General features: G+C 39.1%; 1 protein-coding gene across 4 annotated transcripts; it reads left to right on the top strand.

The window, feature by feature from the left end:
* The first annotated feature begins 708 nt into the window (after positions 1–708).
* tab1 (TGF-beta activated kinase 1/MAP3K7 binding protein 1) lies at positions 709–16878 on the top strand. Of its 4 annotated transcripts, XR_003295486.1 has the most exons (12): positions 718–764; positions 1674–1804; positions 2612–2765; positions 4443–4538; positions 5116–5224; positions 7634–7750; positions 8502–8613; positions 10715–10859; positions 11215–11428; positions 12569–12722; positions 14537–15207; positions 16725–16878. XR_003295486.1 is itself a non-coding variant. In XM_026302830.2 (11 exons), exons 1-11 carry the CDS (start codon positions 732–734, stop codon positions 14760–14762), a joined length of 1491 nt encoding a protein of 496 aa, XP_026158615.1. In that variant the 5' UTR covers positions 709–731; the 3' UTR covers positions 14763–15769. The 4 variants fall into 4 exon arrangements, 3 of the variants coding, with proteins under 3 accessions (XP_026158615.1, XP_026158616.1, XP_026158617.1); XM_026302830.2 differs by lacking the exon at positions 16725–16878 and having other exon boundaries at positions 709–764; positions 14537–15769; XM_026302831.1 differs by lacking the exon at positions 16725–16878 and having other exon boundaries at positions 14540–15769.
* The last annotated feature ends 2007 nt before the right edge of the window (positions 16879–18885 follow it).

Here is an 18885-nt window from a genome sequence, read left to right on the forward strand (position 1 = left end):
AAGACACATTTTAATGCAGCTTTTCATTGAACTATTCCAAAAATCACCACAATGGAATAAAGCAGAAAGGAGCAGCTTTGTAGTTTGTTGCTGAATGAATCTGGATTAATTAATAGATGTGAAACTTTAAACCAAGACCGCATTTTATTAAGGCGCATCATCCAAATACAGTTGCTACCATAAACAAATTAATTAATTTTGAACTGTCAGATAGGATAGATTCATTATTTTCACACCTTAATAGGATGTAAAACCTCCACGTTTACTTGTTTGCAGCAATGAATAAACTTAACATATCATTGACATTCATATATCGTCAAAGGCTTTTTAAGCTCCATACCGGAAGTATTGTTTTTTAGTTTATTTTTTAATTGTGTTGTGTTTTTCCAATAAATGAACAAAAATAACAATGATTATATTAATATATACTCAAAACAACAATTCATGAATTTAAAATGTTGATGCTGCCTTAATGACTGTCGGAAATATAAACAACTTCGTCCACCAATAGTCTGCCTTGGCGAAAACTGACTCGTAGAGATTGTTTGCCTAAAATTCACCCAAGTAACGATTTGTTATAATAGAATCCTGCAAATATGTTGTTTTAGATTGGTTCACAACATTTTATTACTGTGTTTACCTCTAAGTGTAGTAACAGGTATATTTGTCATCTTGAAGCTTGGATTTCAGACTTTAGGATGAATCCGTGAACGCAACGAGTCCCGTCCATCATGGCGGCCCAGCGTAGGAATTTGATGCAGAGCGTAAGTGAAAACTTAGCTGTTTATTGTTCTGACTAACCTTCAACGTCAATGTTTCTATTGAGCCATTAACGATGAGGGATTCGTTCTCATGCTCTCTTCTCAGGTGCCTCCATTTCTTTGTTTGTTTCATTTAGTGTCGTTTCGTGTGGTTCAGTGATGCTAGCTAGCTAATTTAAATGCCTTGCTAACAGTTAGCTAGGTACCTCTAACTTCATTCCGCAAATATAGTTTTTCATTAGTGTCTAATCACCGAAGGCAGGTAAAATTAGTGACCGACACTAGGTTTGCATTGCCCGACATTGTCTTACACACACCATGAGTGAGCTATGTGAGAAATACAATCGGCTAACTGGCTAACTTCTTCATAAACAAATCAAATGTTTTTTATTGTGTATCGTTTGACTGGGTCTGTGCTTCCGGTGATCACCTGCGGACAGGTTGTTGGTCTCTAGTGCACGACAGGACAGTAAACAATAGACATGTCAGTGAATACATTTTAATACATGTTATTACACTAATCCACCTTGCCTGTGACGATCAGTCCTTCCTCTGCTGCCCATCTGTCAGTCTGTTACAGCCAATAGCATAGAGCAGTGCTAACGCTTTAGCCATTAGTCTAGAACTTATTACAAGAAAGGCCATTGGACTTTACCATACAATGCATAATACAAAAGGAAATGTGCCAAAAAAGTAATATACATAACAACAAAACCACTAAAACAGAGACCACCTACTCACCAACGATAGTAGAGAGACTCTAGACAAGTTTATAGTTTTACAAAACTGAGTATTGGTTGAAATTCTTTTGAGTTTAAAGTTGTTATGCTTGTACAAATAAAACAATAGGTAATGTATGCAGGTAAATATGTTTGATTTTGATTTTTCCCACATTCCTTTTTTCCTTGACAGCATCAGAGCTGGACAGATGACCTGCCACTGTGTCAAATGTGTGGGGTTGGAACAGCACCCAACTGTGTGTATGGTCCTGATGGGAAAGGAACTCAGAGCCACCCCAATGAGGATGGACACCTCAGGTTCAGGTGAGCACTAAGAGCGGAGAAGGAAATAAAGATATTATTATTGTTATGCATTATGAAGTATTACTGTCAACCCCAGTATTTATAGCCAAACTAGTAATATTTTGAACCTTTTCTTATTTCATCTTAGAGCCTATTTTAAACATCAAGAAGCAAGATTATGCATGGACAGTCAGGGAACCCTGAATTTAAATTACAAATTCCACTCTGTTAGCGTTATGCATTTTAATATTATGGTAACCAAGAGTTGAAATGAATTATGTACATCAGGTCTATGGTTGTAGCTCTGACAATACGTACACTCATTAATATCAAACATTCAAACCACTCAAGTTAAATGTCACATAAACTCATATAGAAAAGCATCAGGCCAGGACATATGTTAATCTCTCTCTATGATCTGATTCATTGGTATATTTTTATGTACAAAATCAGTTTTAGATAAGCTGCCTCCATACTTTTGCAAAACTATTTTACGGAGGATAATCTTAAATTGGCCAGATATCTGCTGTCTGCTCTCAGCTTTCTTGTTTTATGTTCCAGCCCTGTGGAATAGGTTGCAGATGGTTGTAATTTCAAGGGTTCCTTCCTACTTATTTTTCTTCTTAGCTCATTTTTTTATTTTTGGCACTAGTAAGTGGTTTATATTTGCTGCTGAGTTTGTACAGTACTTTTAATTAACCTGGTTAAACAATGTGTACACAATCCTGAGAGTTATGGGTGAATGTTTTGTTGGTGAAATTTTTTTCTCTCTTTCCTCCATGAAACGGAAGCCTAATATTTGTTGCGTGTTGTCCATCATTTAATCAGAGGCGAGGATGGTTGTTTCCTGTATGGGGTTTTTAATGGTTATGAAGGGAGCAGAGTGGCCAACTTTGTCTGCCAGCGTCTGACAGCTGAACTGCTACTAGGACAGCTCAACTCCAATCACACAGACAGTGATGTCCGCAAGATCCTCACACAGGTCTGGCTGTGTTTATATTACATGGTTTATGTGTTGTTATTTACAGAGCAAGAAAGCATGCAAATAAGTAAGCAACTATTTATTAGTATTTATATTTAAGGAGTAGTGTGAAATAGTATTTTACCCTCCAGGACTGGAAATTGATTAATCTCACGTTTTTACAGTTACTTCTTTTAAGGCATATTTGTGATTCTGATATAAACAAGAATGTAGCTCCACTTGTCAAAGTACAAACATTTCAAAATGTATTGGTCTTTATATGCATAGACTAATTACAACTATTTTAATTATATGAATAGTAAAAGCTAATTGTAAGTAAAATAGAAAATATGCATGTCTGTGTGTGAGCAAAGCACAAAAAGTTTAGTGTTATGAGAAATACGATGAAAGTCCTGTTTCTGCTCAAGTTTATCAGTTTGAATGTTGATGTTTCATGTCACTATATTGCAGCTTGCTGTTTGTATATCCAATACGATCTGAGTTACAGTCCGTATAACTTTCAACACCCTGAAGCCACAGTCTGCTTCCAATACAGTCCTGTCAGCAGATGGACAAGCTAAACTGATGGCTTGGGTATTTAGATTACATAACTTATTGTTTTATTTAAGGTAGAAAGGTATAATCTCATACATTCTGTTTCTGTACTATGTATCCTGAGGAAGTCCAGTGAGAATGGCAGATTAAGAAAAGCATATTGGATGTGAGCGTAGGACAATGAATGAGTATCTCTGTTAAGGAATGGCCCAATAAACGTATAAAACAGGAAGAGACATGTATGGTATTTCTATAACTAATCAGCATTATAAACACATGTTCTACTTAGTATTTGCCTCTGCTCACAATCTTCTACATTTGGCAGGACTTGATTTTTCATGCTGGTTGCTGTTTTGCTTCATTTGAATAAAAACTGTTTTGCTTCATTTGAATAAAAACGTGCGGTACTATTGCAGTACTATTTTTTTTACAGAGGTGGCAGATATAGACGTGTTTTATCATATACTGCTACAATTTATCTCTCTCTAATAAAGCCACGGGGGAGGAAAAAGTATTTCTTTATAAAAATTTCATTTTCACAACTAAATTAGCAAAGTTTTGCTTTACATTAAACACAATGAACCAAAATTGTACAGTTGTAATTTATTGCAGTGTGACTATTTATATGTAACAGATAATTTTCCATTAATATCATATAGAGACTAAAGCCAGAGATGAATTTGTTGTGCTTAGTGTAAGAACTTGGTTAAGCTTATATGTCTGTGCTGTAGACCTCTGTTGCTGTCCAACACCATCAGTGAGCCACAATGCTTAATTGGGTTCACAGGTTGGGTTTGCTCTTGAAAGGCATGGGGTTCATCTTCTTTAGAAAAGAGCTCAGGAAGCCTGAACAGCCATAGCTTTGATGCTGAAGTCAGAAAGAGTCAACTGAACATGTGCATAATCTCCACTTACTTCCCTTATGCTTTAATAATACAGCTGAACATAAAGTACCTGGCTTGCTAATATTTCCCCTCTTCACCCGCTGTTACAATGCTGAAAACACTATGGTTCCTGTTACTGTGCTTGGTACGTCATTTATTATCCACTGTCCACTAGTGACACGTGTATGCTACACTATTAAGAGCTTGTTCATCTGTTTGTCATTGATTGGACTGAGTTTAATTGTCTCTATTGTTGCAGGCCTTCGATGTGGTGGAGAAGAGCTACTTTGAAACTATAGATGATGCTCTGGCCGAGAAGGCTCACCTGTCCAACTACCTCCTACCACACAGTGAGGTAGAAGTGCATACACATTTGCAAAGCAGATTAGGCTGAAATTTGAGATTAGTTCTCTGTTGGTTTCTTTAGTAACCACAGATTTAGGCTTTTTGAGCTTATTTTCAGGCATTTAAAAATGACCTTGTTATGTTCTAACCGGGCTCCTTAGCCTGTTTAATATGATAAGCCACTCTCAGTTTCTCTTCTCTTGATCTCCCTGCTCTTCTGCCTCTGCTTCTCATCCTCCTTCTTTTTCTCCTTGTGCCAGTCATCAGTTATTTCTCCTCTGTTTTCATCACTTTGTTGCTAATATTGCTGCTGGAGTGGGTGATTTTGTAAGATATTACTTTTGTTGCTATGAGATTTTATTTTTATGTTTACTCTAAATCTCCCTTTTTCCTTCGTTTCCTTCTTTGTTTCTTGTTTATCACATCCCTTTTATTATGTGTCCCTTTTTCCTGTCCTCACTTCTCTGTCTTCAAAATGTGTCATTCGCTGAATTTTCCTTCAGATGTCTTATCTTTATCGCTATCTTTATATTTATCTTTATCTATATCTTTATCTAATCTTGTCATGTCATATCGTGCTCCGCCAGGGTCAAAAGGTACAGGAACGTTTGAAGGAGTTGGAGCAGGAGGTGTCAGGAGGAGCCACAGCTGTGGTGGCATTGATGTTCAACAACAAGCTCTACATTGCTAATCTTGGTATGGTCACACACACATTTTCGCTGTCTTGAGTTGTCTTGATATGCACATTCTCACTTTATTGTAATAAATCTTTAATTCCTTTGCAATATACTGTTGCCACCAAAACCCATCCAACAGCAGATGGCCACTTCAGAATATGCATTTCACCAGTAGATGTCAGACTTTAGTCAGATATGAGTTTGAAGTTTGGTTGTTTATTAAAAGAAACAGTCAGAGGTTACTTTCAGTATTTAATGTCTAACAGTGTTGTCTCACTGTGTAAACATTAGGTCAGTGGACTGCTGTTCATACCAGACAGATTATGAATTCAAAATTCATGAGTTTAGGTTCTGCATTATTAAATGTTGAATTTATAGTGGCGTCAAAAATCATAAAGCCTCTCTTGGCCCACTTATGCATTTTCACAAGTAAAATGTTCATCTAGTCTTTTGACCCTGGTGAAATGTTATGCTACGTCTCATTGGATTTGGCAGCAAATTTAAGATTTCTGCTGCAAGAATTTGTTTTCAAGGTCAAATTATGAGTACTGTAAAAAGTGGGAATGGAAAAAACAAAAGCTAAGAGAAGGTGACAGAAAGACCAAAGTGATGTAGCTTTGTGTGACAGTCATTTATTGCAGTTAGTTTGACAGAAAAAGTAGACTCAGCAGATATCAAGGTAGTGGACGTGCACATATAGATCCATGCAGGCTGCCTTGGGGGAAAAATATTCACTCAAACTAGTAGGGCTGATGCCGATAATACCTCAAACTGGTACATGACAGGTGTTGCAAACACCCATTTTAAGCCTGAAAATCCCTGTTATGAAGCCCTCATCCCTCATATGCTCCTTTTGCTGCTTTTCTGAGGACACCTGTGCTGTTTTTAGCAGTAACTATACTGGATGAACTGTATCAGCTACAGGGCAGCCTTAAATGCAGTGAAGGATCACCAGATTATGATATGTTCTGGTTTTTGCAGCCCTCAAACAGATGGTGGAATAATGTTGATTAAAATGTACCTACAAAGTCACTATTGTTTTTTAATTCCTGGTGCTAAATTGAGCTTCTGCAAACAACAGCTACCTGGGCAGTACCACGAAAACTATAAAATGTATATATTTATTACTGTGTGCATGGGTGTGCCTGTGTGTACACATTCCTACCTGACATCTCAAAGTTACAGAATAGAAAAGAAGCATGTGTCAGCACGTTCTGTATCCGTTACTGTGAGGACATTCAAATTATACTGTGGCAAACAGACACAGCATCACAGAGCCAGCCATTCATAGTATTTCTTCTCAAGAATCATCAAAGTTAATCATATTAAGAAGTAGACTCCTGCTGCTGTAGATGGGGCTTGTTTCATGTAACTGGGCAGAGTGGCTCTTCTTACCTTTGATTAAATCAGTATTCAGTGGTTTGAGTCTTATTCTAATTTTGCACTCATTCCCAGTCATCAAGATGAGGGGTATTTCCACACTGCAACTACTGCAATGCTTCACTTTGTTGTTGCATTTTTGATTGTATAAAAGGAAGCGATCCCCTTATCTTCAGTTGTGGAATTCATTTTCTTTTGTTGACCTGGCAGAGAGCAGTGAGAGGGTTTAGAGTTCAAGGTTGACCGAACTTAAATACAAGGGTTGGTCTACATAAGTAAGGTTGGTCTTTTGTAGCTAAGTGATCCGTTTTAAATAACACAATGTTTGAGAGTTACAAGGACTGAAGCCCAGGGCCCCACAGAGGGCCAAAAATGGCTCAAGAGCTCCTCCCTGCAATTTCAGGGTATTGTATCTGACTGGGTTTAGTTGAATGAACAAAGTCAGCTCCAGGCGTTTATAGAACTTATAATGTGGGTGGAGGTGAGCAAGTCTGGCTGTGTATCAAGCCTCTGCTCAATGGTGCAAAAATGTTAATATAAAAGTGAATTAATCACTAATCTGTTTCTGGTCAGCATATAGAATATGTCAGCAATTGCCTTATTGATATTTCATTATTTGAAAGTACCACTGTATCTTAGCTGAATTGGCAGAGGTTTGGGCCTATGAATCACTTCTGAGCAATGTCAACATTTTTGTCCCTGCGTCAGTGTGGATGGATTAGAAGGCAAAGTGTTTTCACGAATATGACTGTGGGTCAAAGCACAAAGAAAGAATTTTTGTAATTTAAGTACTAAGATGAAGACGTTCAGTATAATGGAGAACAGTACAGCAACATAACTATATAACTTCGAAGACATTTTAAGAGGAAATGAAAAATATTCTAATTAAATTCCAACTTGAGCTGCTGGCTGTTGACCCAGATGTTAGATCAGAATCAGTTTTACCATGTAACTTATTAAATACTAGATAATAAATTCTGATCGCAATATCATTTCACCAGTTGTCTTTCTTAAATTGCAAATTCCTACTGAATGTTTATTGTTCCAGGGACGAACAGGGCATTGCTTTGTAAGTCCAGCAGTGATGGCCAGAACCAAGTTCTCCAGATCAGCCGACCACACAGCACCGAAAATGAGGATGAGCTGCAGAGACTGGCATCACTGGGTGAGACGTTGAAAGAGTGACAGTTATGTAGAAAGATTATGGAAACAGAAAGCAGATGGCACTGTTACTACTGGACAAAGCCAGCATTATCCAAAACATTGGTATTCGAATAAAACAAATAGAGATCATCACAGAAGTATAAATACATTAGGAAAGCCTTATCTTACGTTAAATTACAGGCTGACAGAGACACAGACATTAGTGCAAAGTATTTGGCTTAAAGACACACTTAGAACCATCCAGCTATGGTGGACAGTCGAGCTAATGGCTCAGTAATGAGGGTTGTGTGAAATACATACATTGTGATTAGCTTTGCAGAACAAGCATTAGGTGCAGCCTGGCAGCTGTAATAAATATAGTGGCGAATTAGTTGCAGTCTGTCTCAGCATTATCCACCACATCATTAGATGAGGAGCCAGAGATCTGTCTCTATTTGCTCGCTCCTTCTCTCGTTTTCTGCCAGTTGGAAGTCATATAATTATTGTATTATATTGTTCAGGCCCTTCTCAGAACAATTTAAATAAAACTGAAGGTGACCTCTCCCCTCATATTTCCATCCATCCCCAAACACACACATGCATCTCTTTTCACCTCCCACCCCCACCTGCTGCTTCTACTGATTGCTTTAATCTTATTTCTTTATGCCCTTCTTCCCCATACAGAATCTGTTTTCCCCCTCCTGCCCAATTCATCCCCTATCTGTCCTCACGTTCTGCTCCGCCCTGTCTGTAATGTCTCTCCTCTGCTCTAGGTGTGGATCCTGCTCGTGTGAAACAGGCTGGGCAGATAGCGGGGCAGAGTAGCACCAGGAGGATCGGAGACTATAGAGTCAAATTCAACTACAATGAAATTGACGTCCTCAGGTGAGCCACAATTCCCAAACTACTCCTTATCCTTTTTTATGCTAAGATAAGCTATTTCCCCGCTGTCATAAAATCTTCTCTGTCCATATTATGGTTTTTATTATTAGACTGAGTCTGTTCCAGCCCTTACTGAACCATGATCCAGATTCCCCTTACAAAACAATATGTATATTTAAACATTATTTTATTAAGAAAACTTAAAGTTTCAGTATATTTCCCAAGTATATTTTACATTTTAAATATACTAATATAAATGTACTAGTAGTACACTTTTAAGTGTAAAATTTCAATATTTCTACTTTTAAGATCTTCAGTCAGGTTTTAGGCCCCATCACAACACTGAAACTGCACTCATCAAGGTGATAAATGACATTCGTCTGAACACCGACACAGGCAGAGTCTCTGTCTTAGTACTGCTGGATCTAAGTGCTGCTTTTGACACAGTGGACCATGTGATTCTGTTACAAAGGTTAGAGGACTGGATAGGCATCTCTGGTACTGCCCTTAAATGGTTTAAGTCCTATCTTGAAGACAGGAAGTATTTCATTGAAGTTGGTAACTGTGTCTCAGACCAAATGGTGTTGACATCTGGGGTCCCCCAAGGGTCCATCTTGGGACCCCTTTTGTTCAATCTTTACATGTTTCCTTTAGGCCAGTTAATACGCAGCAATAATGTGTCCTACCATAACTATGCAGATGACACTCAGATTTACATTTCACTCACAGCTGGTGAATATGGACCAGTCGATTCACTGTGTCACTGCGTTGAACAGATCAGTCTGTGGATGCAAAACAACTCTCTCCCAATAAACAGTGACAAGAGTGAAATAATCATCTTTGGGCCACAGAAAAAAAGAGAAAGTGTCAGCAGTCACCTCGAGTCTCTTTCTCTAAAATTTAAGAATCAAGTTAGAAATCTAGGGGTAATCATGGACTCAGACTTAAATTTTAACAGCCACATTAAATTGATAACATCGTCAGCATTTTATCATCTCATAAACAATCCAAGGGATCATGTCTAAACCAGACTTGGAAAGACTCATCCATGCATTTATCTCTAGCAGGTTAGATCACTGTAACGACCTGTTCACAGGGCTCTCAAAAAGAGCTGTAAGGCAGCTGCAGTACATTCAGAACGCTGCTGCTCGGGTCCTGACTAGAAACAGGAAGTACAACCACATTACTCCTGTTCTCAGATCTCTGCACTGGCTTCCTGTTGCTCAGAGAATAGACTTTAAAACAGCACTGCTTGTGTATAAGTCTCTTCATGGCTCAGCACCACATTACATCTCTGACATGTTGATGCCATATGAACCATCTCGAACTCTGAGAACATCAGGGACAGGCCTTCGTGCCCAGAGTCGGGACTAAAGAGGGAGAAGCAGCGTTTCAGTTCTGTGCAGCTAAAACCTGGAATAGTCTTCCTGATGATTTCAAGCCTCATCTCTGGCAATGTTTAAGTCCAAGCTAACTTTTCTTTTTAGCGTGGCATATAACATATGACAACTGACAGTGTTTTATCCAAAGTGATTTATCTGCACTCAGTCTCCTTGTTTCAAGTTCATCTTCCACTGTTTTCTGTGTCTTATTTTGATTTTTGCCTAAAAGGAATTCATAAGCAACAATTTGGAACTAAACTGCCTAAACTAGGGTCTTGATTCCCAGCTCTGTGTATAAGGCAAGAATATCAAAGTACATTATCTGAGTCATCACAGTTATGATCCTCAATACTAGATACTTCATAGTATTTCCTCAATAGTGCATTCAAAGAAGTGTGTTATTAATAATTATTAATTTAAATTAATTTAATGTGAACAAAGTATATAAGTGGATTTGGTGCCCTAGGTTTATTGTATTTAGATCAATTGTATTTATTTCAGTCTCTTCATCTCTGTTCTTCTGTCTTTTCCTTTCTATACTGTCTTTTAATCTCTCTTTTAGATCATGATAAGCTTCACCATCAACCGTATCTGAATTTCACAACTTTGTGTTCTGCTTCCCCTTCCACTATCACATCCCATCCATGACCCTGCCTGGTTTCATCTTTCACTCTCTTTTGTTATTAAAGTATCTGTCTTCTCCTGTTCTCCTTCACCATCAGCGCGGCCAAAACAAGGCCGATCATCGCTGAGCCAGAGATCCATCGCAGCCTATCTTTGGATGGAGTGACAGGCTTCTTGTTGCTGATGTCAGAAGGTCTAATCAATGCTCTTGAGTCTGCTCACGGCCCAGAGCAGGCCAATCAGGTTAGCAGGTTCATACTGATTATTTCTTCCCACTTCAACCTCTTTCCCTCAATCTGCTTTTCTGGTGTCTTTTGTAATGTCTGCATTAATGTCTCTCCCTTGATTTGCAAACTGTTCTACTCTCTCTGCTTTTCTTATCTTCTTTTTTATTGATATCATCTTTCTGTTAATGTTTTATTTCTCATAGTATTTCTTATATGATTTTGACCATTATTAGTCTAGTGCTTATTTCTCTCGTGTATTTCACTTTCTTTCCAAGGTTTCTTTTGTCTCCTTGAACTTTTTATAGTTCTCAAACTCTTAACAATATACTGCATATCTTTCTCTGACTCCTCTCCTCTGCTGTACATTGTAGGAAATTGTTGCCATGGTAGCAGCAGAGTTGGCCCAGCAGACCAGTCTGGAGGCAGTGGCTCAGTCAGTGGTGGACCGCATTAAACGGCTGCACCATGATGTGTACGTCTCTGGCCGTCAAAGGGCAACCTACTGTTCTCGTCACGAGGACATGACCCTACTCATCCGCACGCTGAACTACCCATTTGCTGATGGAGCGCTCACACCCACACAGGGTAGGAAAGGGCTTTCTGGGATTGATTTGCGTTTCACAGAAAGCATGTGCAGGGAACTGACCACCAATGTCAATATTCCTCATTTCAAACTTTTAGACTTTTAGACTGAAAAATGCAATAGTCAGATTAATCTATAATATTAAAAATCATAAAACTTTATATAAGTTGTATAACTTGCAACCCACATTGAAAGTTCTGTGTTTTTATGAGCTTTATCACTTTATTTGTAGTATTACTGGTATACAATAAAATAGCAAAGAGAAATGTCATAACAAATATTTTTAAATAAAGATTGGTTTTTACTCTTCTTCCTTAACTTGTTATAATCCAGTTTGACACTCATGGGTGGTTCCCTTGGTTTAAAAACCACCATGGTAGAGATCTTAAAAGGAAAAGAACTTATAATTAGTTGTAATTAGCTTTTTATTAAAACCATTAGAGATTTTATGCTAGAGGACTATATTAAATGTTAGTATGTAAGAATCATAGCAAGTAGAGATGTCCTGAGCCATTTCTAAGGGGGAGTAAAGTATGAAGAATTGAAACATATCAGCTTCATAGTTTAGAATCCAGACTTCCAGCACTTGGATTAAGTGGATCATAAAAAATTATCCATCCATCATCTACTGGTCTATCCTGTAACATCCAAGGTCTTTGGGGGGCTGGAACCAATCCCAGCTGACATTGGGAAGAAGGTGGGGTACACTCTGGACAGACTGTCTACAGCTTTGTCTATCACAAAGCCCAAACAGAAGTAGAACATGCAGACTCCACACAGAAAGGCCCTAGGACTGAACCAGAGACTCTGAACCCAGAGTCTTATATATATATACATATATATATATATATATATATATATATATATATATATATACTTTTAACTTTGGCTTCTCAGACATGGATTAAAATGAATCCTATGTCAAAAACCTTGAAAAGAAACACTTCAAAAGAAAGCATAAAATAATGCTAGGCTTATCCACATCTGAGCAGCCAGCTCTAAGAAAAACAAAAAGATTTCAACAATCTGTAGCCAAGCATATACCCCATAGAGCCAAAAGGTCCAGGTAGAAAATACCTGCTGAACAGCAGTTTTTAACTTACTGCTTGATGATCCATATAAATCCCCTGCCTTTCTTTCAGGTGGTCGTATCTACCCGGTGTCTGTGCCCTACTCCAACAACCAGAGCACCAGTAAAACCAGTGTCACCCTATCACTGGTAATGCCCTCCCAAAATGCCCTCACCAATGGAACCAACACTGCCTCCACCCTTGATGAAGGCACCCCAACACCAGGGTAAGATTGGTTTGTTCTTTTGTTCCTTCCTGTTTTAGGAGTGTTTTGATTTGTGACTGCTGTTTGTTCTGCGTAAGGCTGGTTTTTACTCCTTTGCTTTTTTCCACCTATGCATGCTTTGATATGGTGCTGTGGTGTTCTTGCTTTCCAAACTGGTCCCACCGCTATTGTCCTGGTTGTTTTTTAGATAAGCAAGGTTTGCATCTCCCTTGGTCCTCATTTGCAGTACTTCCCCATGCCCTAGCACTGCTCTGCTCATTTGCAGTATGTCTAAGCATGGTTTTCCTTTCCTCAAAGCTCTCCTGCCTTGTGTTCTGTGTATAATGCCACAGTGCTCGTCACAGTCTAAGGGGAGTGAGATCAAGTACATCAGGAAAAAAAAATCATTCATTAATATTTCAAAAACCATTACTGAACTTTTCAATAATCATGTGATATATATACCATATACACCAGTGTCAACTCTAATTACATCAGCAGGACTTTTGGGGATAATTTTTTTCTGTGACTTGCTGTGTATGTATGACAGAAACACAGTACCATTCATGCTTTCCAAGAATTAATAATTTAAGAAATTTCTGCTGTGTTCAAATGTAATTACCTTCAGTCCTGCTTGTTCTGCCAGCTGGTGGTACACTACACTCGATAACCTGCAGAGTAATGCAGAATGGCAAATGTAGTACCAGTTTACACCACAACTGGGTATGGTCACAAGTATAACCAACTGACCTCCATTTGGCCGTGCCAGCATATTACTTAGCAGCAAGCAACTGGCATGTAAGGCAGCACAGCCTGAACGATGCCATCCTGACAGCTCTTAGCAAGGACTCTGCCCTGTGGTAAAACAATAACATGTTCAAATTTAACAATAGCATGTGACCACCCCACTGGGATTTTTATTTTTATTTTAAATTTTTCTTCTCTTTTAAACTGCTAAAATTAGTCAGAAACTTCAGGGTTATTTCCCATTAGTTGTCTTTTTTTGCCATTGGAAGAGATATTACCTATGATTCCTAGGGTTTTTTTTTCAACGGGAGTAGCCAAACTGCACCTGTACGTTGGATCATTATCTGGGACACTTGAGCATTTAACATGTCATGGTAACATTTTCCAAGTTAATTATAGGATAAACATTTATTAAAGGATGGCCCATTTGAGAGTTTTCATCAGCTAAGTGTTTGTCACTTAACCTGCTTGAAGCACAATTTGACCTGACATGACAAAACAGTGTGTTACACATTGTGAATGTGTCTGCAGCTTTGAGTTCGCTACCTGTTGGCACTTTTTTGTCCTTTGCCTATTGCTCTCTTGCCTGCAAGGATTGCTATCACTCTTTCCTCTCCCTTTATTACTTCCACCATTCCTGTCTGGCACTCACTGTCTGACTCACATTTATGTTTCTCTTCCGCTTGGGCCCCAACTTTCCAATATCCATCCTGCGTCCTACATTCTGTCCTTTTCCACTTCTTTAGCATGCTTCATGCCACTAGCTGCCAACGTTCTGTCGACATCCTGCAGCCCATAATTGATCTTCCCCTTTCCCCCCTCCTACCCCTTCCTTCTCTGTCCCTCTCCACCTCCCTTTTTTCTCTTTCCACCACCCTTCCTCCGCCCTGTCCTCTTCCTCTCTCCACGTCTCTCCTTTGTCTCTCTACCCGGGATATGGACCCTCTCCTTTCCTCTGATACCCGTACTCCTCCATTCTCTATTCCAACACTCCTACCTGTCTTCTCCTCTACTGCCAATCTACCCAACTACCCAACTTTCTCCTCTTCCTCCTCCTCCACCTCCTCCTCCTCCTCCACTCTCCCCAGCAGTCAGAGCCCAACAACCACACTCCAGTCGACCAACACACAAACGCAGAGTTCCAGCTCCAGCTCAGGGGATGGAAGCCTGTTCCGCCAGAGAGGCAGTCAGGCAGCGCAACCCGACGAGACGGGCAGAGTTCCTCCCTATGTGGACTTCAGTCAGTTTTACCAGCTGTGGGGGAGCGACCACTGTGATGGCCAGAGCACCCAAGGAGGACTGGGACCCCAGTGAGGAACATTAAAAGAGTTCTGGTTGCCAGTTGGAAGTAGGCAGACCTGGATTTCTGGCAGCAAAGAGGCACATGGGTTGTGAAGGGACAAACATTTTAAGAGGTGGTTGGGCTAGCTGATAAAATGCTATCAATGTATAATAGCTAAAAATAAGTGACCTAAAGGTGCATGGGACATACGGAGGAAGGACCATGATTTTCAAGGACTTGCTGCCAAAGATCTGTGATACCAGCATGGGGAGGAATAATCCCTGAAAGAGTGAGAAAATAATCTTTTGTAATAGATGCTGGCCATAAATGATTGTTTGTTTATCCAATCCAGATTGTAGCTGTTATTGTCAGATCTAAAAACATGTACATGTATCTGCAAACAAGACTCTCACAGACCTGAGACTTTGTGGAGTTGAGAATTATCACAAACTGCAAGGCCTTAAAATGGAATGAATGGTAAGGTTTGAAAATACCTTTTTATTTGTAATGAAAATATATCATCCAAATGAATCAATAGGCTCCCTGGGTTTCTCTTTAACACTTAGTGTTTGACATATTCAACCTTCTTCTCAAAACATTGTTGGTTGATGTCTTCATTTTTGCCAAACATTTTCCTGAACATTGGCTGATGTAGTGGTTATACATCATCTGAGATGTCTTTTCATAACACATACATATATATACATATAACACATACCTGGAGTTTCACTTTAGTTGACTGAAGCACCATGAAGAGCTCCAGCTCGACACAAACTAGAATACTTAAAACCGAACGTACACTGGTTTTATTTAGACGACGTTGAAGAGTGAAAGATTAATCCATCAAATACAACTGGGCACTGATCTTAAATTCGTTTTCATGTCACTAAATCCAAAGTCAATTGATTTCATTCCATTTTTGGAGCAGATCAATTGTTCTACTACAGCAGGAATTGAAATAATGTGCTTTTCAGAATTTGTTGCAAAAGGTCAAAAACTTTATAAAAGCTTGTTCAGTATCTTAGAGATGTGATCTGTAGATTCACTTGCCAAATGTTTTTTTAATGGAAAGGAATAACATTTAAAGCCCTAAAATCTTTTATTTGATGGCAAAGTGGCTATGGGGAACTTGTGAAAAACTATACAGTACTGTGCAAAAGTTTTAGGCACTAAAAACACACAGGTGGTGTGTTTAATAGTTTTTCATGTATTATTCATTTAACTTCATACAAAGTGCAGCAAAGGGAACCAAACCTAAATCTAATCAGTATTTTAGCATTTCCCTTTGCCCTTAGACCAGCAGCAGTTCGTTCTGGTTTGACCTGCACAATTTCTCCTGGTACTTTGCAGCACCTTGGAGAAGCCGTTGCAGTTCTACTGTAGATTCAGACTGTCCCAGTGTTTCTGTCTTTTCATGTGGTCCCAGACTGACTCCACACTGCCCAGATCGGGGCTCTGTGGGGGTCAGACCATCTACTGCAGGTCTCATGGTTCTTCTTGCCCCTGAAAATAGTTGTCCATGAACTGTAATGTGTACTTTATGACCTTGCTGTCCTGCACAGTGGGATGCACTATGAATCTGGGATTAATCAGACACCTGATGATGTTGTGTGATAAGAATCTAAAACAGCTAAACTGCCTAAGATTTTTGCACAGTACTGTATCTTCCAAGAATGAGGGAATAAATTATCATGCTATCCATGTGTGTGTCTCAGTAAGTACTACAATACAAAGTTTAGTTTCATGGGATGGCACAACTCTTCTTATCCTAATAACCAAAAAAAAAAAAAAAAAAAAGAGGGATTTTCAGGGCTCAACAAGGAAGGGATTTAGTGGTGATGTAAATGTAAGACAAGCTACAATCTAATGAGCATAGCATGAGATGTGGGAGAGGTGGCTTAACAGAAGCTGTTCTGATCCAAAGAGCAGAAGTGCACTACATAATGTTTGATTTCTTAACTCTGAAGCTTGTTCTGCTCTTTCAACATGACAAGGAAGAGGAGAGGAGCTCACTGACACCTCAGCAGCATGGCATTGATGGATGGGAAGTGCGTACACTTGAACACCAGCAGACTGTGTTCATAACGCAGTGAAGTAAAAATATAATCTACCATCATGATGGGCGAGGTTGGGGAGGGTGTACAAGAGGAGCGGGGTGATCGTTGGAGCACATGGAGCCATCGATCAAAGTCAAACTGAGCTATCACTCTGATTTCTCTCTCGTGCTGCGGTTATTTCCAAATCACCATAGTAACCATATGCTAACGTGACATTTAAATCCAGTGATTTTTTTTTTTATCTTCCACTGCTGGATGTCAGTTTTTGTTGTTCAGGATACAGTATTTTAGTATGTTGTAATGGAATCTTTTGTCCCATCTGTCTCATCAGTCTCCCACATATTTTCCACAGCTACTTTCAGACCAGGAGAAGATGGTTTTCTAGTTTCACACTACTGAAAAGATTCACAAATGCAATAACACTGTGGTGCCGAAATATGTCAGCTTCACCTCTGATAGCAAAAAGGCTGAAAACAGAGTCTCTGTCTTTTATGACAAAAGTAGCAGAATCATTTCCAGCTGTTAGACTTGGAAGTGTATGATATGGGCTTGTCTGCATTTGGCCAGTGTAAAATATATTAGTTTAAAAACACCTTTTTACATCTATGGAAACCCTGTTGCAGCCAGTCGTCATCCAGTGTTATTTCCTTTATTTTGAATGTAAGGAATTAATCTCATTCCATAAATTATCGTCTCACCGTTATGACGCCCTAAAGGGGAAGTGATTAGAGACACACAAAAGGACTGAATAGAAGAAAGATTATTTGACATTAAATTCTCACGTCACCAGTCAGAGCTGTATTATATCAGGGTGCTGTTTAGTGTCAAAGCAGACACGGGCATGTTGTTAATTGCTCATTTTAGGTATAATTGCTGTTTTCCTACGGTTTGGGACATGACCCAAAGGTGGGATCTATTACCTTTAGGATTCCTTGCAGAAAATGGAGAGAAATAAAAAGTCCAAGGTGAATGATGAGAGGTTGAACTAAGTTGCCTATTAATCCCAGTTAAGTGTTAAAATGTAAGTCTGTTGGTTGTGATGGCAGTTAGGACTCTGTCATTCTGTATGATTCTGTGATCGATCTATATTACAGCGTTTACAATGATGATTGTGATATTTATCATGTTAGATATACAGTAGTGCCTTGCTGAACTGCAGTCTGGAAACACACTGTACTGTACAACGTGCCCTGCTGTGTTGTTGTGACGGATGATCTGAGAGCGAGTCCAATGTGAGCGGCATGGCCATTGATGTTGACAGCTCAGACATGGGAGCATTATACAAAACAGACTCTTAGCAAAAACAAAGCAAAAAAATGGCTGCACGTCAGAAATGGATGAAAATATTCTTTTTGAAATTTCCACCAAACAAGAAAGTTGATAGTCTTTTTTTTTTTTTTTTTTTTTAACATTTTCTGATTGTGCAATCCATCAATTGTTCTGACAAGACCGGGAAGAGCATGTCTGCCTCTTTGTGAGCCTTTAGGGTGTGAATGTCCAGGGGCAATGGAGTGAGCCGAGACACGATAAGAGGCTCTTAGAGTGCTGGACTGAGAGTGCTGACTGTGACAGACCCAGGTCATCACTGCTGCATTGTTGCATTTTCCCAGCTGCCAAATATATAAGTTGTGATGATTTTCATTTCTGACATTCTGAATGGAAATTCAGGTAGTCTTGTAGCGAAAGTAATAAGTAGGCAGGGTAGTCAGGAGCGGATATGAGAGCATCAACCACAAATGTTATTCCTGCATGAACTAGTCTGTGATGATTGTTTCACAGTTTTCCACCCTAGGAGTTTCTTTATGAGTTAAGATGCCACATAAAATGTATCGTTATAATGATCTACACTTTTAAATGTTAAGGGAAATTGTTGGGAAATGCCAGCTCTAAGGGGTTTTATCGCTAGGAGCTACATGTGTGGAGCTGATCTAGGAATGTTTATAAATACAGACCCAGACGTCTTTGGAAACAAATGTCAGTGTTATGTGATTTTCTTATAAAGATTATTGCATGCAGCGTTGCAAGATGCAGCTGGTCAAAGCAGCACGAAGTGTAAGCGTCTCACATACTGTTGGAGTTTAATCCATAACAACGCATC

The sequence above is a fragment of the Mastacembelus armatus genome, chromosome 1, assembly GCF_900324485.2.
Source record: "Mastacembelus armatus chromosome 1, fMasArm1.2, whole genome shotgun sequence".
Lineage (NCBI taxonomy): Eukaryota > Metazoa > Chordata > Actinopteri > Synbranchiformes > Mastacembelidae > Mastacembelus > Mastacembelus armatus.